The 23,043-nt window shown below is 61.3% G+C and overlaps 1 protein-coding gene across 2 annotated transcripts in view; it reads left to right on the top strand.

Annotated features, from left to right (window-relative positions):
* PDE2A (phosphodiesterase 2A) overlaps window positions 1-23,043 on the top strand; it is a 348,564-nt gene that overhangs the window by 320,504 nt on the left and 5,017 nt on the right. For both annotated transcript variants that reach the window (XM_075919627.2, XM_075919628.2), the window contains 14 exons: window positions 2,735-2,774; window positions 6,431-6,494; window positions 8,634-8,712; window positions 9,594-9,771; window positions 12,171-12,283; window positions 12,829-12,906; window positions 13,202-13,324; window positions 13,820-13,890; window positions 15,025-15,147; window positions 15,736-15,823; window positions 18,245-18,292; window positions 18,719-18,793; window positions 19,519-19,618; window positions 20,307-20,419. In XM_075919627.2, the coding sequence (XP_075775742.1) occupies window positions 2,735-2,774; window positions 6,431-6,494; window positions 8,634-8,712; window positions 9,594-9,771; window positions 12,171-12,283; window positions 12,829-12,906; window positions 13,202-13,324; window positions 13,820-13,890; window positions 15,025-15,147; window positions 15,736-15,823; window positions 18,245-18,292; window positions 18,719-18,793; window positions 19,519-19,618; window positions 20,307-20,419 (1,293 nt within the window). The remainder of the gene's footprint in view (window positions 1-2,734; window positions 2,775-6,430; window positions 6,495-8,633; window positions 8,713-9,593; window positions 9,772-12,170; window positions 12,284-12,828; window positions 12,907-13,201; window positions 13,325-13,819; window positions 13,891-15,024; window positions 15,148-15,735; window positions 15,824-18,244; window positions 18,293-18,718; window positions 18,794-19,518; window positions 19,619-20,306; window positions 20,420-23,043) is intronic.

The raw sequence follows: 23,043 nt of genomic DNA, 5'->3' as shown, positions 1-23,043 counted from the left end.
AGCAGTCCATACGCACAATGGCACCATCCAGGAGCAGGCAGCAGCCTATATGCACATTGGCACCAGCCAGCAGGGGGCAGCCGTCCATTGACACATCAGCAGGAACGTCTCACGAGGCTTAAAGCTGCCAAGACGCTCCAAAGCATCAGGCCACGCTGTTTGACGTTAGTGCCAAGCTGGTTTTTTGCCAGTATTTTCCCAGGGAGGCTGAGCTGGGCACGGTGACCCCCTAGAAGGGCTCAGAGCTAGTGCTTAGTCCTGAGTCCTTCTGGGCACCATCCTGCTCCTGGGCCAGGGCATAGGTGGGGGAGGGAAGCGAGGAGTAGGGGTTTCTGCTGGAAGCAGATCCAAGGGACAGCAGCCCAGAACAGACTGGGTCCCCACTGTGCCAGGCGCTGCTTGGACACACTTTGAGTGACAGTCCCTGCCCGCAGGGGCTGACTATAATTAGACACGACAATCATCAGCCCCGGTTTACGGATGGGAAACTGAGGCATGGAAATAAAGTGACTTGTGTCTGGTCATTTAGGGAGTCAGTAGCAGAGTCAGGCATTAAACTCAGATCTTTGGTAACCTAGTCCAGTGCCTTAACCACTAGGCAATGCTTCCCCTCATGGGGCTGCTGCTGCACAGCCTGCTGGGAAGCGGGTGCTTATTCTGCATGGAGGCAGATTGTGTCATGAGCGCCCTATGCTGGCCATTGTACAATGCGCCCTGTGCATGGGCACCCTGGCCAGGATGTAATTCACCTCCCCCAGCCCTGATGGCACCTGTTCATACTTCCGCTTCCCCCAGGCAGAGGGGTTCAATAATAACACCGGCCTCAGTGATTCCTGGGGAGAGAGAGGGTGGGTACAGCATCCCCCGAAGGGGATGGGAGGAGGCTGGGTTCTAGTCTCAGTTTGGCTGGTGCTGGGGAGTAGCCACTTGTCCCCATCTATAACAAACTTCCAAAGCCTGAGTTCTAGGAGGGTCACAGGCTGTATGCGGAGCGCTGCCCCCTAGTGGGTAGCTTTCGTCCTAGCCTGCTCCGGGAGCCAGCTGGTCAGGACCTTTTTGACAAAAGGGGTTTTTTTTACAAAAAGAGGCTGATTTATTGAACTCCTTCAGAAACGGGCTCTGTGTTAGCCAATCTCCCAACTGGAAGCAAGTTTGAAAAAAAAAGTTTGGAAACAACCCAAACGGCCCCGTTTACCAGCTTTTTGCTCTGAGGCTGAAGCTCATTCACAGGAGGAAAGGTGACAGACAGCACCATGGCAATCCCCAAGAAATGTTTCCTTTCTGCTTCATGAACGGAGCCGTTGGGACTGGCCGAAGCCGAAACATTTTTGGTTTTGCGATTTGCAAGAGCGCTTGGTTTTGACTTTTTGTCCAAAGTCAGTGAAAATTTGCCAACTCTTCACGATATTTGCAGGATGGGAAAAACTGTTTCCCGCCCTGCTTCCTGGGGGCTTGGACCTGCTGCTGCTCAGGGTTAGTGAACACACCCCGGCACACTCGTGCATGCACACGCACGTGCTGGGTCACGCACACTTACTGCACCTTTCCTCTCACACTATTGCATGCCACGGCACATGGCTGCACCTGCCACCACGGGTGCACCCAGGCAAACACCAGCCTGCCAGCGGTGAGGTGCTGCCTCGCACGCGCGGATACCCTCGTGGGCTTGCACACTAACGCACCTGGAGATCTCGCACAGTCGCACAGGCCGGCTCTGGCTTTGGTTGCACACACTGGCCCGCTCTTCTTCACACACTCAGCCAGGCCGACACCTGTCGCCTGGTGCATCCATCCCGCTTCGTGGCAGTGTCAGAAGTGGATTGCTTGCCCTGCCCCCGCAGCTCTGCCACACACATGCCATGCTCAGGGCTCCCTCCAGCGGCACTATGGGGCGTAGCATCGGCAGGCAGGACCTGATGCCTGACAGAGGAGCATCTCCCAGCCAGGAATGATTCCTGCCCCGAGGGATGGCTGCTGCTCCCAGGGAGAGAGGGGGAGGGGGAGGGGGAGGGTGCGTGAGGGGGGATTAATGGGATGCCAGAAATGTCCAGTATCCATTTGATAGGAGGAACGGGGCTGGTTCAGGCAGGGACTTCTCTGAACGACAGCACACCAAGCTTATCCTCTGGGACAGCATCCTTGTCCCTTCACCGCCCGACGGCCCTCGGTGCATTTCTTGTGTGCTCCTCGGAACGCCCAGCAGGGGAGGCAGTGAGGCCTAGCGGCTAAAGCATTGGATCAGGGAATGGGGGCCAGGAGACCTGGGTTCCATTTCCAGCTTTGCCACAGACTGGTCCTGCGCCATGCCTCAGTTTCCCCTCCCACCCTTTGCACAGACTGACAGATCCCCGGGACAGGCACCGGCTCACATTCCTTATGTGCAGCGCCTGGCCCCGTAGGGCCCCGATCTCCACTTCTGCCCTAACGCCGTGGCGGAAGAGCTCGCTTGTCAGGCATCTGTGCACCTGCTCCGTCTCTGGCCCTGCTGCCATCACGCGCTGCGAGCTGGCATGTCGCCGCCCCTGAGACGGGGGGGGCTCAGGTGCTCAGGGAAGATCATGAGGGCTAATTAGGCAGAACCATGGGGATTTAGAGGAGGCTGCGTAGGTCACAGGCAGGAAGCCGGAGGGGAGCTTGGCTTGAGCCCAGGCGGATGGCGGGGGGAGGGGAGCGGATTTGTCTAATTAACTCCGGTCCTGAACTCAGATAACCAGATTTCCCTTCTCCCCCCCAGGCGCTCCTGCAAGTGGCTAAGAACCTGTTTACGCACTTGGGTAGGTGGCTTTTTCTGTTCCTACAGGCCATGGAGTCTGTGAGCGCCCGACTCCCAGATGGGACGGCTGGGACACGGGGCATGGGGCATGGAGCCATTCTCCTCCAGGTCTGGGCCTTCATCTGGCCCAGGTTTGGTGGTGCCAGGCTGGGGCCCTCTAAACAGCCACAATCCTAGTGGACTGGCCAGGGGACCATGACAAATGCAAGGCTGCCGCTCTGCAGGCATTAGACAGGCAAGGCTCCTTGGGCCCAGAACTCTGGCTTCTGCGCTCCGACATCCAGCTCCCAGCACTGGAGCTACGGCAGCTCGAGCTGGGAGCAAGAGTGTTCCCTGTCCTCTCTGCAGAGCAGTCACTACAGGGCAGCATCTCCCTCTCACGCCCTGAGATGGATCCCCTGCACACACATGTGCACACGGATCCCCTGCACACACATGTGCACACGGATCCCTGCACACGCATGTGCACACTGATCCCTTGCACACACATGCATATACACATGGATATCCTGCTCACACATACACATACAGATATCCTTCACATGCAGGCACATACACATACAAATCCCCTGCACACATGCATGCATATGCACACAGATATCCTGCACACACACGCATATGCACATGGATATCCTGCACACACATGCATATACACATGGCTATCCCGCACACACATGCATACATGGATCCCCTGCACATGCACACACACACAGATTCCATGCACACGCATGTACACACATAGAGATCCCCTACACGTGTGCAGACACTGATTCCCTGTGCACATACACACGCATGCGCACACAGATCCCTGCACTCATGCACTTAAAGTCATAGAATCCTAGGGCTGGAAGAGACCTCAGAGGTCATCGAGTCCAGCCCCCTGCCCAAAGCAGACCAATCCCAACTAAATCAACTCAGCCAGGGCTTTGTCAAGGGATGTGAGATGTCAATTAACTGAATAATCATGTAACCGCATCAAATTTTAGCGGTTATACGACTATTCAGTAGCCCCTGGAGGCGGGGCCACCGGCCAGTGTGCTCCTGGCCCTATTCCCGGGGAGCCCCTTGCCATCCTGCACTACTGCCTCTCTATGGGTATGTCTGCACTAGCCCCCTAGTTTGAAGTAGGGTGGCTAATTTAGTCATTCGAATTTGCAAATGAAGCCCGGGATTTAAATATCCCAGGCTTTATTTGCATGTTCCCAGGCACCACTATTTTTAAATGCCCGGTAGTTCGAACCCCTTGCACACAGCACGGACTAGGTAGTTCGAATTAAAGCTCCTAGTTCGAACTACTGTTACTCCTCATTGCCTCTGTATCACAGGCAGCAAGGGATGGGGGAGTGCGTGCTGTCGATAGGGTTAACGGATAAACTGTGTCGACTACACGTTGACATCCCTATTAAACACCTCTAGGGATGGAGATTCCACCGCCACCCTGGGGAACCCATCCCAGTGCTTCCCCACCCGCCTAGGGAAACAGTTTTTCCTAATATCAAACCTCGAGCTTCCCCACTGTAACTTGATACCATTGCTCATCGTGCTGCCCGCCGCCCCCCCCCCCCCCACCACCACTACCACTGAAAACCTCTCCAGCCTCTTTGGAACCCCCTTCAGGAAGTTGAAGGCTGTTCCCAAATCCCAAATCTCTCAGCCTCTCCTCGTAGATCATGTACTCCAGCCGAGTCATTTTGTTGCCCTCTGCGGGACCCTCTCCAATGCGTCCACATCATTTCTGTGCACACACATATTCCCTGCACACACACATTCCCTGCACACACACACACATGCATACACACCTGATTGCCTATACACACACACACACACACACACACACAGTTCCCCTCCACACATAGATCCCCTGTGCATACACACACACACGTGTACACACCATCTACCTCCCCCACTACGGCACATCACGGAGACCCAGCCCTGACCCCGAAAATGTCCCTGACCAACTTGCCTTCCGTCTGCCCCAGAGAGCGTCAGTGCTGCCCCACACTGGGATCTTGGGCCTTTTGGAGGCACCTGCCACTGTGAGCGCCAGCCCACAGCCTCGGGGAAAGGGGTCGTGGCAGGGGCAGCGCCCGGTGCAGGCCGGGCTGAGAACCCCTCCCTTGTTTCCCACGGGGCCACCAGCACCCATTGCATGCGGGTGTTTTCCTGTGGGCTTAAGGCACGGGGCTGGCTGGGCTTGAGTTTATCCACTAAGGGGCCGCATGGTAGCAGTCTCTGTGCAGGGACGCCCCTCTCTAGCTGGGCCCTGAGCCCCCATTCAGCCATATGGGGCCAGGATCACAACCCCTTGACACCTGTTCCTGGCTCTCGGCTCTAAGGCTGTACAGCTATTGGGGGCGGGGCTGGACCTGGCTCTCTGGGTTCCCTGGGCCGGGCGATCCGGGTCCCCTCTGGCACCGGGCCAGCATGTCCAGCTGGGAGGAGTCTGCATCGGCTGAGCTCAGCCCCATCTGTGCCAGGCCATGAACCACCCCCTGGCTCTGAACATCCAGGGAGGGGTGGGTCGGTTCTGCCCTGCTTCTGACTGCTCGGCCAGCTCCCGCCCCTGCCCCTGCCCCTGCCCCTGCCCCTGCTCTTCACAGCTCAGGCCCCATCCCCAGCCGAAGGGAGAAGAGGGTGATGCGACAGGCCCTCTGGAGCCCCGCTCAGCAGCAGAAAGACGATCCTCCAGCCGACCAGGGATTGGACGGGGAACCTTTGCTCCTGGCATGCCCAGCCTAGGGTTGTTCTCATACAGCAGTGCCCTGCCCAGGCTCCAGGCACAATCATTATCCCCATTTCACAGAGGGGAAACTGAGGCGGGAAGCAATGACGTAGTGAAACAACTTGCCCTACATGACAGAGTCCGCAGAGAATTCCCCTCAGGTCTCAGGCTGTGTCTAACCACTAGGCATCTCATCCTCTGGCTACCACGCTGCTTAGCTGGCTGGTGTCCTTCCCCAGCTCCTGCATGGCTGCCCCAAGTTGGCTGCATGCTCCCAGATGTCTTCACTCTGCTCTAGTCAGCCTCGGGGGCGGCGAAGAGCCACGCCCGTGTGCCCAGAGGATGGAATTGGGGCATCAGGGCCATGTAGCGACGCTAAAGGCTCACTTCTGCTCTCAGTGACCCCATGAGGCTACCAGTGATGCCCTTCCAGCTTTGCCCTGGTGTTACCATGAGCAGTCTGGCCATCACACTGTTTACATAGCCCCTCCACGATCCCCTGAGCATCTCACCAAGTTTCCCTGCGGAGTAGGTCCGCAGCCCTGTCCCCCTGTCCCGATGGGGAAACTGAGGCAGGGGCCAGGCAGTGACTCGCTGTGGAGGAAACTGGCATTAGAGCTGGGATTAGAACCCTGGTGTGTTCAGACCATAAAGCCACAGCCTGGCATCCTAGAGATGCACTCGGTATGGGGCTGGTGGCCAGGGCCATGGCCTAGCCCCAGAGCTCCAGCTTCAGGGTGATGTGGGTGCCCCTGTGCCAAGTCCCCAGGTCACTCCCAGCTCTGGTCCCAGGGCTGTCCCTTGGGGAGGCCTTGTGCTCAGGGGCAGGGGGCTCAGGCCTAGAGGTGGGCGGCTCCGTGTGCTCTCGCTGGTCCCCCTGCCCACGCTGCCTGGGCCTGGTCTGAGCTGCCAAACCATCCGCTTCTCCCCCGCAGACGATGTGTCGGTGCTGCTCCAGGAGATCATCACGGAAGCCCGGAATCTCAGCAACGCCGAAATGTGAGCCGGGGGCTGCTCTGCATGGGGTGTTACCGGGGAGGGCGGGAGTTGCCTTGGGTGCCCCCTGCACCGAAGGAGCCATGGGTGCATGCACGCCGGGGTTACGGTCCTGGGTCTCTGCTGTGGCTGGGACGTGCTCCGGGAACCGCTGCTCCTGTAAGGCAGCAAACCTGCCAACTTCCTGAGCGTGGCGACGGGGCCTGGTTCTCCTCTCAGATCCCCCTGTCTGAAGCAGAGCCGGGCTGGCAGAGCTGCTGTGCTAGGCTCCCCCCGGCTCAGGAGGAGCCGGGCCCTGATCTCTTTGATCAGGGCGGCTCTCTCTTGGGTCTGGCCTGGGACAGATCCTACTCCGGGCAGGGGCCGCACTTAGAACGCCGCTGCCCAGCTGCCCGCTCCCTCCAGCGCGTTGCATAGACCAAGGAGAGGATCACAGCTGAGCTCCCTGTCACCCTGTGGCCTGGAGAAGCAGCGAAGTCAGCCCCAAGGGGCACGGGGGGTCCTGTCACCAGCCAGATCACCCACCTGCTGCACAGCTGCACAGAGGCCCCCGCCTGAGATCCCCAACCCCACAAAGGTACAAACACAGGGCTTCCCAAGGCTGGTCATCAGAGGGCCTGATTCACACGAAATACAGGCAGAGACTAGAGCTGAGCAAAACTCAGCCCCATGCAGCCTACGCAGGGCTCAGGGGACACATGTTTTCTTTGGCTCCTGCCTCATGCAGCGTTGGGTCCCAGAGAGAGGCTCCTATGGTGCCACAGAACAGCTGATGTGTGACTAAAGACTGCAGCAGAATGATACAGCTGCACAAGGACTAGGGGTAACGTGAAAGGTTTGTGTCTCAAGGGGCAGAGTTAAGGTTACACATTTACAATCTTATATTTTCCCCTTGTCAAGTGTCTGCATTTGTAAATATAACAGGAAGTGCAGTTTTTATGTTTTAATTTCCCTAGTTTTTTTGGGGGAGACAGGAGGGCTAGATCACCCCCCATCCACGAGAAAAGCCACAGGAGAGGACCAGACTAGAGGAACATGCCGTTCACAAATGTATATGTATAATGCTGCTGTTGGCAAACCCGTTGATGTAACGCGGACAGGTGGAACCGAACCTGGGACCTCTGGACTATGTCTACAGTCACAGCTTCTTGCGTGAGAAATGTGCAAATGAGGCTAAGCGTGGAATATCGCTGAGCCTCATTTACATACCTAATGAGCCGCTATTTTTGCAGAAGAGGCTCTTGCACCAGAAGGAGCTGTCTACACGGCCCCTTCTTGCGCAAGAAAAACCCTCTTGCACAATGCCGTTATTCCTGAAAATAATCAGCGTAGTGACATTGCGCAAGAGGGTTTTTCTTGAGCGAGAAGGGGCCATGTAGACAGCTCCTTCTGGCGCAAGAGCCTCTTCTGCAAAAATGGCGGCTCATTAAGTATGCAAATGAGGTTCGGCGATATTCCACGCTTCGCCTCATTTGCATATTTCTTGCGCAAGAAGCCCCGAGTGTAGACATAGCCCTGGAGCTTAGTGCATGAGCCTCTACAGCTTGAGCTAAAAGCCAGCTAGCGCTCAGCTCCGGCTGTAGAGCAAGCTCAGTCTTTCGCTCTCTGTAAGTGGTTTAAGTGCCACCACATGGGACAGTGAACCAGACCCAATAGGAGTGTGGGTTACACTAATTGTATCTCACATGGCCGCGAAGTGTTTCACGTCTGTGCAAAGGGGTCACTGTCCACCACAGAAATGCAGCCGCCTCTGGGACAGAGCGTGGCAGCTGCTTCTCAGTGTAGTTTAGGGCAGGAAGAACAGCCAAATGAAGAACAGCTTGCCTGGAAGGGACATCGGGGAAACTGAGGAAAGCCGAACGTTGTTCCCCAGCTGTAATGTGGCCAGGCCTGTGGAGCCCACCACCAGAGAGCAGGATGAAGGGAGCCCCGAGAGTCCTGGGACTGGCTCAAAGAATCCAACAGGAGCTGTGCTAACCAGAGGCTGTGGGCTTGGTCTAAAGCTGAGGGAAGTCAATGGGGGTTGTTTGTCAGCCTTCCACGGGCTTTGCCCTGTGACTAGAGGGGTTGCGTCGCCATGGATGCCTGGTTGCTGTGGCGATCTGACTGAGCTGCCGCGGTGGGGCTGGTTGTCTCTTGCAGATGCTCAGTTTTCCTGCTGGACAGGTTCAGCCATGAGCTGGTGGCCAAGGTGTTTGACGGGGGCGTGGTGGATGATGAGGTAAATCCTCCCCAGAGGCAGCTGTGGGGACGTCATGGGGACGGTAGTATAGGCAGGCCCAGGAGGATGGAGTGGCACAAGGACGAGGTGAGGCCCAAGGGGCCAGCTGGAGCCAGGGCTGGCTGGTCACGAGGAGGAGAGCAGGGGCCGGCGGCCAGGCTGAGGTACTGCTGTGTGAAGGCCAGGAGTGACACAGCTGGGACCAGGAGGCTGGACGAGGGTTGGAGACAAAGGTGGGGAGGGACAGGGTCCAAGATACACAGTGGGACTGAATCCCAGGAGCTGGGATTAGTCTCTGGAAAAGAGGAGACTAAGGGGGGATATGAGAGAGGTCTATAAAATCATGAGTGGTGTGGAGAAAGTGAATAAGGAAAAGGTATTTCCTTGTGCCCATAGTATAAGAAGTAGGGGCTACCAAGTGAAACTAATGGGCAGCAGGTTTAAAACAAATAAAATGAAGTTCTTCTTCACACAGCGCACAGTCAACCTGTGGAACTCCTTGCCTGAGGAGGTTGTGAAGGCTAGGACTATAACAGGGGTTAAAAGAGAACTAGATACATTCATGGAGGTTAAGTCCATCAATGGCTGTTAGCCAGGATGGGTGAGGAATGGTGGCCCTAGCCTCTGTTTGTCAGAGGGTGGAGCGGGATGGCAGGAGAAAGGTCGTTTGATCATTACCTGTTCGGTTCACTCCCTCTGGGGCACCGGGCATTGGCCGCTGTCGGCAGACAGGACACTGGGCTGGATGGACCTTTGGTCTGACCCAGTCTGGCCATTCTTATATTCTTATGGGATTGTACGGGGATGGGCGTGTAGGGGGCCTGGGCCAGGGGAGGGCTGGACAGTGTGGGACCCACATCTCTGTCAATCCCGCCCCTCAGAGCTACGAAATCCGCATCCCGGCGGATCAGGGCATCGCGGGTCACGTGGCCACGACAGGGAAGATCCTGAACATCAAGGACGCCTATTCCCATCCGCTCTTCTACCGGGGGGTGGACGACAGCACCGGCTTCCGGACCCGCAACATCCTCTGCTTCCCCATCAAGAACGAGAACCATGGTGAGAGCCCGGGCGGTGCTGGGCCGTGGTTCCCTGGATGCTGCCACGGCACGTGGGCAAAGCTCCCTCAGTGCGGCGGGCACAGAGGCTGTGCAAGAGCAAAGACCGCGAGGATCCTGTCTGGGTCGCCACAGTGTGGCTCCTGACCACATATGGCCTGGGGCAGCCTCCCTCAGGCTCTATGCAGCCTCCTCATCCACGTCTGCAGCTGCCTCCCCCCGGTTCTTGGTTCCTCATTTCCGAGAGGAGCCTGGCGACCGGTCAGAGCAGCTGCAGATGAGAAGCAGCCCCGGCCGCCTCACACTGCCCTGGCCCGCCGCTGGGAGGTACCCGCGTGCTGCCGACAGAGGGCAGAGGGACTCCGTTGTCAGAGACACAAAAGGTCGAGAGTGAGATTGTTACAGAGAATCCATCACAGACGTCGATCACCCAGTTCTTGGTGCAGGCTCAGCAGAGATGGTACAAACTGCCGGCGTACAAGTCTCTGGAGTCCATCCTATGGTAGGATGGGTCAGCAGGGCCCTCCGTCCTTCCCCGTGGTGCCTCTGGAGCCAAGGGCAGGATTGAAGACAAGGCGCAGGCAGCCTCAGGATACTTTTATCACCTTGCCCAGGCGGAGGGAAAACCCATTCTCCTGGGTGCTGGTGCCTCCCAAACTGGGCTGGTCACGTGACCCACAAACCAGTTTCTGTCCTTTCTAGGCAAGGATCCCCGGAGCCCCCAGGTGTGTCCTTGTCAGGCAAGGGGCCATTGGGTGCTGCGCAGGTCTCAACTGGCAGCCTTTGTCCATGTGGCATGGAGTAACCACCCCTCCCAGCCCAGACAGAGCACATGTGGCATAGCAATCCAAAGCCCTGGGCGTAACTCTGCACACCCACATCGTACACGTACACAAGCAGCCTAGACCGGTGGTTACGGTCCCCTTTTCAATGTAGTAAAATTTCACGGAGACCGCCTCCCCTCCCGCCCCCCATGGGAAAAAAGAAAAGAAAGAAGCAAGGATCACGATGGGCCTGATCCAAACATTTCAGACTTCCCTCGGACCCCCTGAAGTACCGTCGCGGACCACAGGTTGGGAACCACTGGCCAAGACAGAGTCAGCCGAGCATGAGTTTTCATTGGACACCTCACCGGCAGGGTTCCCGCTAAGATTTTCCATCCGTGAGTGGAGGGAGTTTGGGCTTGTGCACCAAGATAGAGGCATGTGCACGGGTTTGGATGTGCCACGGTGGCACCCTATTTATTAGCACACATGTTCCCAGCTGCCGGAGCAGAATCCCCCCCCACCACCACCATGTGGCAGGTCCCATTCCCATCCACTGGAGCAGACCCCCCCCAGCCATGCAGCAGGTCCTATTCCTGGCTGCTGAAGCAGACCCCACTCCCCTCAGCCATGCAGCAGGTCCCATTCCCAGCCCCAGCCTCCAGAGCAGGCCCCCCCCTGCCCCACCATGCGGCCCCAGCAGCTCCCTCCCCACACCGTCTCAGCCGACCCCGCCCGCCGGAGCAGCCACCTGCCGCGCCAGTGCTGCTGTGCGGCTCTCCAGAGGAGGTGGGCGGGGGAAGAATGTTTTGCAGACGCTCACCTTCGCAGGAACCATGCTCACCTGGCCCACTTTGCACAGAATTTGAGGCAACCGCACACTAGGGGGTGCAACAGTGATCTGCCAGCTCACGTAAAAACCCTGATAACGTGGCACCCTGTATGCCTGGCCAGCCGCCCTGCGGTGGGACCACACTGTGGCCCCCCACAACAGCCACGCCACCGGGACCCTTCCCTTGCAGCACTGGTGCGCTGCCATGGGCTCTGGCACTGATGAGTCAAGCCGCCCGCTGCCATGCAACGCCCCCTCCACCAGTACTACAAACAGCTGATCCAGCCCTGCCATGTGTCCGGTAGTCCCAAACCTGCGGGCACTCACCCTCTAGTGGTCAATTCCGCTATGGCAGGCTGGTGTGACTAGGTGGTATGGGAGTAGCAGGTGCTGAAGGTCGTAGGTTCAAGTCCCACTGTGGAGTGTCTGCACGCTGCCCGGGGAGTAAACCCCTCCTCCTGGTTCCTGTTCCCTTTCCTGGCCTCCCCTTCACTGTGCGCCACCTGGGGACACACACCCCCACTCCTTGCCCTCTGGGCAGCCCATTGCTGGCCTCACGTGGGGCTTCAACCTTTTCTCCCAGTGCTGGAGATTGCGGGTCACTGGAGAGTCACCAACATGGAGGGGCAGGTGGGATCGGCTCCCTGTCCCAGTCTGGATCAGCGCCCGGGTCAGACCCAGACCCTGTGTGGCTGGGTCCCCATGGATCTGGGGCAGTGGGGTTTCAAACCCCAATGCAGGGGGCTTGTACGGCCTCTCCCCCCCGGCTGGCACTGGTACACTGAGCTCTTGCTGGTTTTCCAGAGGTCATCGGGGTGGCCGAGCTTGTCAACAAGATCAACGGGCCTTGGTTCAGCAAGTTCGACGAGGACCTGGCCACGGCTTTCTCCATCTACTGCGGGATCAGCATCGCCCATGTAAGCAGGGCTGCCCTGGAGGGGGGAGGGGTCAAAGGTCTGGGGCAGGAGGGGTGGATTCCTGTGTCCTGTCTGCCTAACTTCTCCCTGCGCCTGGACACGAGACTCTCTTTCCTTCCTGCCCCGAGCTGTTGCAAGGCTGCGCCCTGTCTAGGGGGTTCCTCCCCTGAGCCAGCCGCATTTAGCGGTAGAGAAGGGAGGGGGAATGTGGAGATAAGCAGGGAGCAGAGATGTAACTGGAGCTGGGCCATGTGAGTCTGGTCGCCACTCGGTGCCTAGGAGGGGTGGAAGGCGATGCCTGGCCATGTGCGCGGGAGTTCAGCTTAGGGGATTGGGGGCAGGGGAGCTCAGGCGCAGCCCAGCATGTAGGCAGAGCTGGCTAGAGGCCGGGGAGGAACCGGGAGGCCCAAGGAGACTGAAGGGCCTGAGTTCATGGAAAGACTCGTGCTGAGCACAGCAAGCCGGGGCTCAGGGCCCGGCAGTGCCAAGGGCAGTAGGAGCAAGCCTGCCCAGGGCCCTGATTGCCTTCTCCTTGCCTCCTCCAGTCGCTGCTCTACAAGAAGGTCCACGAAGCCCAGTACCGAAGCCACTTGGCCAACGAAATGATGATGTACCACATGAAGGTCAGGGGCAGGGGGCTCCCAGGGGGGCAATGGAGCTGCACTGAGCCATGGGTAGGGGTGGGGGTGGGGGACCCTGTGGCTCTCTGGCTAATCCTCCCTCCCGGCCTCCTGCCTGGGTTGCTGTGCTTCACCCCAGAGGTGGCTGCATTCTCAGGGCAAGCCTAGGGCTGTCCACTTGGTGGCACTCTGGGTTTACCCCCAGTGTAACAGGGAGCAGACTCTGGGTCAGCAGCTCATGGACTGCCCCAGTGGCACTAACTGCCCCCCTGCCATGTTGGTGTGGCTTGGCGTGCAGGTCTCGGACGATGAATACAAGAAGCTGCTCAGCGACGGGATCTGCCCCGTGGAAGACATCGATTATCGCTTCGCCGATTTCACCTACACGCCGCGCTCGCTGCCCGAGGACGACACGCCCATGGTCAGTGCCCACGGGGCCGGGCGGCCGGGGTCCTGCCCGGGGCAGTGGGCAGCTGGGTGCCCGAGAGGGCGATGGGCCAGGGCTTAGGGGCTAGCCTAGGGCCCTGAGATGTGGGACTCTGCCTCTGCCCACGTGGGCGCATCGCTCGGGGCCTCGGCCCCATCTCTAGCACTGTCCCGCCTCCGAGGGGTGCCAGGAGGAATCCAGGAGGTGCCCGATGCTACGGTGATGGGCGTAGGTAAGTACCTGAGACAGCCTTGGCTCGGAGCTGGCCCTAATGTAGCGTGAGGCTTCCGTCCACCGCGGGGCTGCGCTGGCCTTTGTTTAATACGAGTGCCCCACGCTCCAGTCCCAAAGCGGGGAGGAGAGTCCCCGGCGTGACCCGCGGGCGGGGCCCTCACAGACACCAAGGCAGCGGTGCAGGGGGTTATCTCCGTACCCAGCCTGGCCCCCTCCAGCCTCTCAGCCAGCTGCCCGCTCCCTTTCCCTCGGCAGGCCATCCTGAGCATGCTGCAGGACATGAACTTCATCAACAACTACAAAATGGATCGCCAGACGCTAGCCAGGTGGGCTCGCTCGCTCGCGGCTCGGCGAGGGTGCTTGGCTGGGCTGGGGGCCCAGTGTCTGGGGCGGGGGAGAGTTTGTGACCAGCAGGGGGCGCTCTTGCCCAGCACGTTGGTCCCGGGCAGGTACCTGAATGGAGGCATCGCCTTGTGCAGCCAGAGGGCGCTTGGCCCAGCAGGCCCAGCTCAGGAGGTGTAAGCGTGTTATAGAGACTAAGGGGGCCGTGCAGGGCAGGGGAGTGCTGCACCTCGCACGCAAGTTACAAAGAGCGGTGGGGGGGAGCAGGCAGAGGTGGGCAGCCCACCAACTAGCAAGCACTTGGAATGCCAGGCCATAGGGGTCAGGGCCAGGAAGTACCAGACTCACACACTTACCCACACACCTGAGGGCATGCACACTCACATGTGCACAGATACGCAGGTCCATGCACACTCACATGTGCACAGATACGCAGGTCCATGCACACTCACATGTGCATGGATACGCAGGTCCATGCACACACACGTGCACAGATACGCAGGTCCATGCACACGCACATGTGCATAGATACGCAGGTCCATGCACACACACGTGCACAGATACGCAGGTCCATGCACACGCACATGTGCACAGATACGCAGGTCTATGCACACGCACATGTGCATAGATACTCAGGTCCATGCACACACACGTGCACAGATACGCAGGTCTTTGCACACTCACGTGCACAGATACGCAAATCCCTACACACTCACACATGCACCGATACGCAAGTCCCTATACACTCACACATGCACAGATAAGCAGGTCTGAACACACTCACACATGCACCAATACGCAAGTCCCTACACGCTCACACGTGCACAGATAAGCAGATCCATATACACTCATGCAGCAGGTCCATACACACTCACACGTGCACTGATACGCAGGTACGTGAACATGCATGTGCACATGGACTCATGTGCATGTGACATGGCAGGGAGTTGCTGAGGCCCCGGCCTCGTGAGCCCAGCAGGGTCTATGGTGACAAGGCGGCTCCAGGGTGGGAGCGCCCTGCCGTGCAGCCTGCCAGGTGCTCTCTGGCTGCACCTCTCTGCCCAGTGCCAGCTTCCCGGGGCGCTGCCTTCTCATGCCCTTTCCCTCGCTCCGGCCAGGTTCTGCCTGATGGTGAGGAAGGGCTACCGGGACCCTCCCTATCACAACTGGATGCACGCCTTCTCCGTCTCCCACTTCTGCTACCTGCTCTACAAGAACCTGGAGCTGGTCAACTACCTGGAGTAGGTGGAGGTTACGGCTCCTGCCGAGACCCAGCGTCCCCCCGCCCCGCTCACCCGGGCTGCCTCTCCACACCCGCCCACACCCACCCACCCTGCCCCAGCTGATTCTGCAGGTCCCCCCTCCAGGGGGCGCTGTGCTAAACAGGGACCTTGCCGCTTGCCCACGGCAGGGAGCACAAGTTGGGGGCTGGCCCTGGACTGTCCACGCTGCCATGCTGAATTCCCACAATGCACTGCTCCTCACCTCCTCTCCCAAACCCTACGGTTTCTGTGAGCAGCTGCGGCGTTCCGGCCCAGCCGCGGGTGCATGACGCGATCCCTGCCCCATCGGGCCGGGCATGGGCAGGTCCATTGAGCTCAATGGGGCACACACACACACACTGGCCGTTGTCGGTGGTGGCGGAATCTGGCTGCCTGCCTCGGGCCGCAGCAGTGAGGGTAGTTCCCATGGCCCCTGTGCTGTCAGCAGGGACAGGTCACCACAGAGTGGGCTGAGCTCCCCCCTCCCCCCCCCGCAAGACAGGGGCGTGGGCCCCGCAGCCCCTCCCGTCCCTCGCCCCCCGATTCAGTGGCTGCTTTTCTCCACAGCGACATCGAGATCTTCGCCTTGTTCATCTCCTGCATGTGTCACGACCTGGACCACAGAGGCACCAATAACTCCTTCCAGGTGGCCTCGGTAAGGCTGGGAGGCTCCAGGAGAACCACTGGGAAAGGCAGGAGGTTCCAGGAGATCCGACAGGAAGGCCGGGGTTACAGGAGATCCCTCTGTGAGACCAGGGGGTGACAATCTGTGCTAGTCAGGGGATTACAGAAGATGTACTGATGAGGCCAGCAATTACAGGGGAGTTGCTGGTGAGGCCAGGGGATCTTTCAGCAAATGTGGGGGGATTACAGGAGATCTGCCAGCGAGACCAGGAGATTCATCAAGGAGGCTGGGGGAGTACAGGAGATCAGAGATGAAGGGGAATTACTGGACAGGTCAGGGTGTTACAGGAGATCAGAGGGCGAGGCTGGAGGGGTTACAGGAGAGGCAGGGTGTTACAGGAAATCTGACGGTGAGGCAGGGGGGATGACAGAGAACAAGTCATCCGTTGGTGAGGCCAGGGATCACAGGAGATCTGAGATGAAGGGGAATTACTGGAGATCAGAGGGCGAGGCCGGGGTGTTACCAGAGATCTGATGATTGGCTGGAGGAGTTACAGGAAATGAGAGAGTGAGGCCGGGGGATCACAGAGATCAGGCGATGAGGGGGGATCACAGAGACCGGAGGGCGAGGGGGGATCACAGATCAGGGGGCGAGGGGGGATCACAGAGATTGGAAGGCGGAGGGGGATCACCGAGACCGGAGGGCGAGGGGGGATCACAGATATCAGGGGGCGAGGGGGGATCACAGAGACCGGAGGGCAAGGGGGGATCACAGAGACCGGAGGGCGAGGGGGGATCACAGATCAGGGGGCGAGGGGGGATCACAGAGATTGGAAGGCGGAGGGGGATCACCGAGACCGGAGGGCGAGGGGGGATCACAGAGATCAGGGGGCGAGGGGGGATCACAGAGATGAGAGAGCGAGGGGGGATCACAGAGATCAGAGAGTGAGAGGGGGTCACAGGGATTGGAGGGCGAAGGGGGATCACAGAGATCGGAGGGTGAGGGGGATCACAGGGATCAGGAGGCAAGGGGGGATCACAGATCAGGGGGTGAGGGGGATCACAGCGATTAGAAGGCAAGGGGGGATCACAGAGATCAGAGGGCGAGGGGGGATCACAGATCAAGGGGTGAGGGGGGATCACAGGGATCAGGGGGCGAGGGGGGATCACAGGGATCAGGGGGTGAGGGGGATCACAGATCAGAGGGCGAAGGGGGATCACAGAGATTAGAGGGCAAGGGGAGATCACAGAGATCGGAGGGCGAGGGGGGATCACAGAGACCGGAGGGCGAGGGGGGATCACAGATCAGGGGGCGAGGGGGGATCACAGAGATTGGAAGGTGGAGGGGGATCACCGAGACCGGAGGGCGAGGGGGGATCACAGAGATCAGGGGGCGAGGGGGGATCACAGAGACTGGAGGGCGAGGGGGGATCACCGAGACCGGAGGGCGAGGGGGGATCACAGAGATCAGGGGGCGAGGGGGGATCACAGAGATCGGAAGGCGAAGGGGGATCACAGAGACCGGAGGGAGAGGGGGGATCACAGGCAATCAGAGAGTGAGGCCGGGGATTATGGGAGATGCGCCGGGCGCCAGAGCCTTGGCTCCCTGCTGGGGCTGGAGATGAAGCCGACCTCGCTGTGGGGTACAAAGCCCCGGGACCTGGCTCTGGACACAAGCAAAGGAAAAGGCAGCGACGAGAGGTGACGCGACCCTCGCAGCCCCTCCGAGCAGGGCAGAGCCTGACCTGGGGCACGCTGCCACCGCCGTGGGCCAGTGTTCAAATGGCTTCATCCGTCCCTAGGCCCCGCCAGCTGCCCCAGACCTTTATCCAAACGCCATCCTGCCCCAGCTCGGGCCTGAGCGTGGGGGCGTTTTCGCCTGCTTGTGTTTCCTTCTCCCTCCCCTGCGAGCTTCCAGCGCCCGTGCGGCAGGGGGCTGGGAACGCTGCAGCCTTCGGGCCCAGGCTGAGGTCACTTGGGCGGGTTCGAGGAGGTGCTCCTACATCGCAGGGGGCGACTGCTCGGGGGGGGGAGCCCCTGCAGCCCCCGCGACGCAAGAGCCAGCACCTCTGCCGGACACTCGTGTTCTCTGGGAAGGGCCCTGCTGCAGAGAGGCCTGGACACAGCAAAGTTGGGGCTGAGAGCAGAGAGACAGCTCGGGGGTGGAGCAGGGGATATGCAGCCCGTGGGCCTAGCGACGGAACGTGCCCCCCTCAGCCGCCGTGTCACACGGGCTGCCAGTCTCAGCCTGAACTGTAGATGAGCTCCAGGCTCCAAACCTCACCAGCGCTGGCTCCCTCCTTGCTCCGGGCTGGGAGGCTGACAGAGCCATGGTGGCGGGGGGAGGAGCCTGCCCCACTGCTGCCCCCCACTCACCTGGTAGCTCCAGCAAGATAGATGCCCTCCCCCGTCCCTGGCCGGCCTCCCCACTCACTGCCTCCCTGTCTTCCAGAAATCTGTCCTGGCGGCGCTGTACAGCTCCGAGGGCTCCGTCATGGAGGTAAGACGCCTTCCCCCCTCGCTCGCCACCCTTCCTGTGCCTGCTGCTCTCCGGCGCCCGGTTGCCTGGCGCCCCTCTGCCACCGCTGCGTCAGTTCTCAGCCACGGGGTGTCTCTGCAGCTCCTCACGGGCAGGGGGGCTGGCACAGGCGTGGGGCCCTGGAGAGATGGGCATGGAGTCCCCCATTTAGGGGACAAGGAGAGAGGGCACATCAGGGAAAGCCCAGGGCCTGGGAGTGGAATATCGGGGATCCCTCCCTGTTCCCCACAGCCCAGCCCTGTGGCCATCTGCCACAGCCATAAGGAGCAGAGTTCTGTCCCGCTTGCCCCGGGCGGGGCGGGTACATGCACTAATGGGGAAGCTGCCCATGGTGGCAGCCTCTCACTAACACAGTCCTCCCTGCCGTGCCTCGGTTTCCCCCTGCAGAGACACCACTTCGCCCAGGCCATCGCCATCCTGAACACCCACGGCTGCAACATCTTCGACCACTTCTCCCGCAAGGTGAGCGGGGACTCGCTGCCGGCACCCCTCGCTCCTGAGGGGCAGCCCCCGCATTCGTCCAGCCCTGGGCCCCTTGCCCCGTCTGTCGATGCACCTTGCGCCTGACCCGAAGCAGCCCCGGCTAGTCCCATCTTTGCTGTGTCCAAAGCCCCTGACTCCCGACCCCCCGGCACTCCAGCCAGGCCACGCTCTACCAGGTTACATGTTCTCCATGGACTCCAGGCATGGGCTGAGTCCATTTCCCTTTCGGGCGGGGGAACCTCGGGATTGGAGCCCTGCCCTCTCAGTGTGAAAAGCCAGCCAAGTGCGGCACCTCACTGACACCCCGTCCCAGAGGGGTGAGCCGGCCTGGGTTTCCCTGCTGGGTTCCTTCAGCCACTCACCCGTCCAGAGGCAGAGAGCTCTGTTGCGCCAGATTCGAACAAGCTGCGCCTCCCTCCTCCGGGATCCGAGCAGCCTTGGGTTTCTGCTTCCTGGGGAAACTCGCACTGATTAAACAAAGCCTCCAATCCAGCCGCAGGCGCTGCTGGATAGAAGGACCGTGCGGTGGAAGGAAGCACGGACTAGTGGTTAGAACAGGCAACGGGGATGTGGGGCCCGTTCACCATCCACTGCGTTCTTTGGTGACCTTGGCGGAGTCCCTTGACCGTTCTGAGTGGATCAGGCTGCCGGGGTAGGGTCACGAGGCGCTGGGCACTCAGCCGCGGTGCGATTGGCCCTTGCAGGATTACCAAAGGATGCTGGATCTGATGCGGGACATTATTCTGGCCACGGATCTTGCTCACCATTTGCGCATCTTCAAGGACCTGCAGAAGATGGCGGAAGGTAAAGGCCCCGGCGCACGGGCGGCCGGAGAGGGCACGTGCTATGTGAAACCAACGCTAGCCAATGCTCCCAGATCCTGGCCCCGGGAGTCTGGCCCAGGGAGGGCGGCAGCAGCCGTCCGAGGGCTCCTGTGGGATTCACAGCGAGACGAGGAAAAGGTGCCGGGGTCTGTGCTTAGAGACAGCAGCACGCGTCCCTAAGGCGTGGAGTGCGGAGGTCTGGCCAGGACAGCTGCAGGTTGTTGTGCTCCTGTCTGACCACTGGGGGCAGCACCGCTCACTCCTTGGCTCCCTCGCTGTGCCCCAACGCCCCGGGGGCAAACGCTGGGGGCTGCTGATTCCTGGGAGGCCACTGACTCCAGCTCCACCTTGTTCCCAGTCTGGCAGATGCTGGGAGCAGCGCACCCCCCCCCCCAGTGTAGGGCCCATCAGCCTCAAAGGCTCCTAACTCCCCTTAGCACCCAGGGGCGTTAGGCTCCTGAAGCCCTTTGAGAATCTGGGCAGGAGCAGTTTTTCCGTCGCTGAGCACGCTGGGCTCCCCGGCAACGGGCAACGGGCAGCCGCTCTGCTGCATCCGGGGCAGGCTGGGGAGAGGGGCCGCCGGCCCCAGGGCTGGGACTGGGAGCGTGGCCCCACATCTGGCCCACTGGCGCCCAACCACTCAGCACTTGTCCCGCTTCCTTCCCTAGTCGGCTACGACCCGAAGAACAAGCAGCACCACAGCCTGCTGCTCTGCCTGCTCATGACCTCCTGCGACCTCTCGGACCAGACCAAGGGGTGGAAAACCACCAGGAAGATCGCTGTGAGTTCTGGCAGGGCCCGCCTGGCCCCCCCTCTGCCGCAGGAATGGCTGGGCCCAACCTGGGGGGGCTCAAGCCCCTTCCATGGGGCCATATGCTGCCTCTGTGCCCCCAGCCATGCTCAAACGTGGTACCGGAGTCCAGCGCCCTCTGGTGGAGCAGAGGCGGGAGGCCCCCTGGTAGAACAGAGGCAGGAGGCCCCCTGGTGGCGCAGAGGCGGAAGGCCCCCTGGTGGCACAGAGGCGGGAGGCCCCCTGGTGGAGCAGAGGCGGGAGGCCCCCTGGTGGAGCAGAGGCGGGAGGCCCCCTGGTAGAACAGAGGCGGGAGGCCCCCTGGTGGAGCAGAGGCGGGAGGCCCCCTGGTGGAGAAGAGGCGGGAGGCCCCCTGGTGGCACAGAGGCGGGAGGCCCCCTGGTGGCACAGAGGCGGGAGGCCCCCTGGTGGCGCAGAGGCGGGAGGCCCCCTGGTGGAGCAGAGGCGGGAGGCCCCCTGGTAGAGCAGAGGCGGAAGGCCCCCTGGTAGAGCAGAGGCGGGAGGCCCCCTGGTGGAGCAGAGGCGGGAGGCCCCCTGGTGGAGCAGAGGCGGGAGGCCCCCTGGTAGAGCAGAGGCGGAAGGCCCCCTGGTGGAGCAGAGGCGGGAGGCCCCCTGGTGGAGAAGAGGCGGGAGGCCCCCTGGTAGAGCAGAGGCGGGAGGCCCCCTGGTGGAGAAGAGGCGGGAGGCCCCCTGGTAGAGCAGAGGCGGGAGGCCCCCTGGTGGAGCAGAGGCAGGAGGCCCCCTGGTGGAGCAGAGGCGGGAGGCCCCCTGGTGGCACAGAGGCGGGAGGCCCCCTGGTAGAACAGAGGCAGGAGGCCCCCTGGTGGAGCAGAGGCGGGAGGCCCCCTGGTGGAGCAGAGGCGGGAGGTCCCCTGGTGGAGCAGAGGCGGAAGGCCCCCTGGTGGAGCAGAGGCGGGAGGCCCCCTGGTGGAGCAGAGGCGGGAGGCCCTCTGGTGGAGCAGAGGCGGAAGGCCCCCTGGTGGAGCAGAGGCAGAAGGTCCCCTGGTGGAGCAGAGGCGGAAGGCCCCCTGGTGGAGCAGAGGCGGGAGGCCCCCTGGTGGAGCAGAGGCGGGAGGCCCTCTGGTGGAGCAGAGGCGGAAGGCCCCCTGGTGGCGCAGAGGCGGGAGGCCCCCTGGTGGCGCAGAGGCGGGAGACCCCCTGGTGGCGCAGAGGCGGGAGGCCCCCTGGTGGCGCAGAGGCGGGAGGCCCCCTGGTGGAGCAGAGGCAGGAGGCCCCCTGGTGGAGCAGAGGCGGGAGGCCCCCTGGTGGAGCAGAGGCGGGAGGCCCCCTGGTGGAGCAGAGGCGGGAGGCCCCCTGGTGGAGCAGAGGCGGAAGGCCCCCTGGTGGCGCAGAGGCGGGAGGCCCCCTGGTGGCGCAGAGGCGGGAGGCCCCCTGGTGGCGCAGAGGCGGAAGGCCCCCTGGTGGAGCAGAGGCGGGAGGCCCCCTGGTGGAGCAGAGGCGGGAGGCCCCCTGGTGGAGCAGAGGCGGGAGGCCCCCTGGTGGCGCAGAGGCGGGAGGCCCCCTGGTGGCGCAGAGGCGGAAGGCCCCCTAGTGGAGCAGAGGCGGGAGGCCCCCTGGTGGAGCAGAGGCGGGAGGCCCCCTGGTGGAACAGAGGCGGGAGGCCCCCTGGTGGAGCAGAGGCGGGAGGCCCCCTGGTGGCGCAGAGGCGGAAGGCCCCCTAGTGGAGCAGAGGCGGGAGGCCCCCTGGTGGAGCAGAGGCGGGAGGCCCCCTGGTGGAACAGAGGCGGGAGGCCCCCTGGTGGAGCAGAGGCGGGAGGCCCCCTGGTGGAACAGAGGCGGGAGGCCCCCTGGTGGAACAGAGGCGGGAGGCCCCCTGGTGGAGCAGAGGCGGGAGGCCCCCTGGTGGAGCAGAGGCGGGAGGCTGTGCTCATAGGCAGGAGCCGCCACCTACAGCCAGGGGCATATGGACTTCTGTGCTAATATCCCACTTTAGGTCAGGGGTGGGCAAGATACGGCTCATGGGCTGGATTCGGCCCACAGCCCACCCTGCTGCTCCCCCGCCCGCAGACCAGTTGAGACCCACGGTCGGGGAAGTGCACAAAGTCATTCAAAGCAGCTGACAGCTCCCTCCCCCCTCCATGGGCTTGCAGTGCCTAGAGGGAGCCACCAGCCATTTCGACAGCGAATGACTTCATGCATGCTCCTGCTCTGATTGTCCTGGGGGCAGGGGAGCACGCGAGGTCTCCTCCCCCTGCTAGGGGCATGCACCACCTAGTGGGAACCGTCTCTTTCCACCTGAGACCCCGCCTCTTCCTCCTGAGGCCCCACCCCTTTTGGGACCACCTGCCAAAGTTTGTGAAGTGGCCCCCCTGCAAAAATTATTGCTCATCCCTGCTTTGGGTCCATCTGCTACAGTACAGCTCCCTCAGTGGCTAGTGTGTGCCACTAACGAGACAGGCAAAGCTAGTCCCACCATTAGCCTAACCAGCCGTGCAATGTCTGCTCCAAGCATGAGGGCTGCCTGCCTTATCAGTGGGCAGAGCATTAGCAGGCCAAAGTCGGACACCGGGAGCTTCCGGCAGCAGTGAGTTCCCCAGGTCCAGCCTGTATTGCAGAGCGAAAAGTCTCCCTTG

Source organism: Pelodiscus sinensis, chromosome 1, assembly GCF_052426305.1.
Source record: "Pelodiscus sinensis isolate ZL-2025 chromosome 1, ASM5242630v1, whole genome shotgun sequence".
Taxonomy (NCBI): Eukaryota; Metazoa; Chordata; order Testudines; family Trionychidae; genus Pelodiscus; species Pelodiscus sinensis.
Note: the sequence above shows the minus strand (reverse complement) of the source record. Positions and strands in the feature narration are given on the sequence as shown.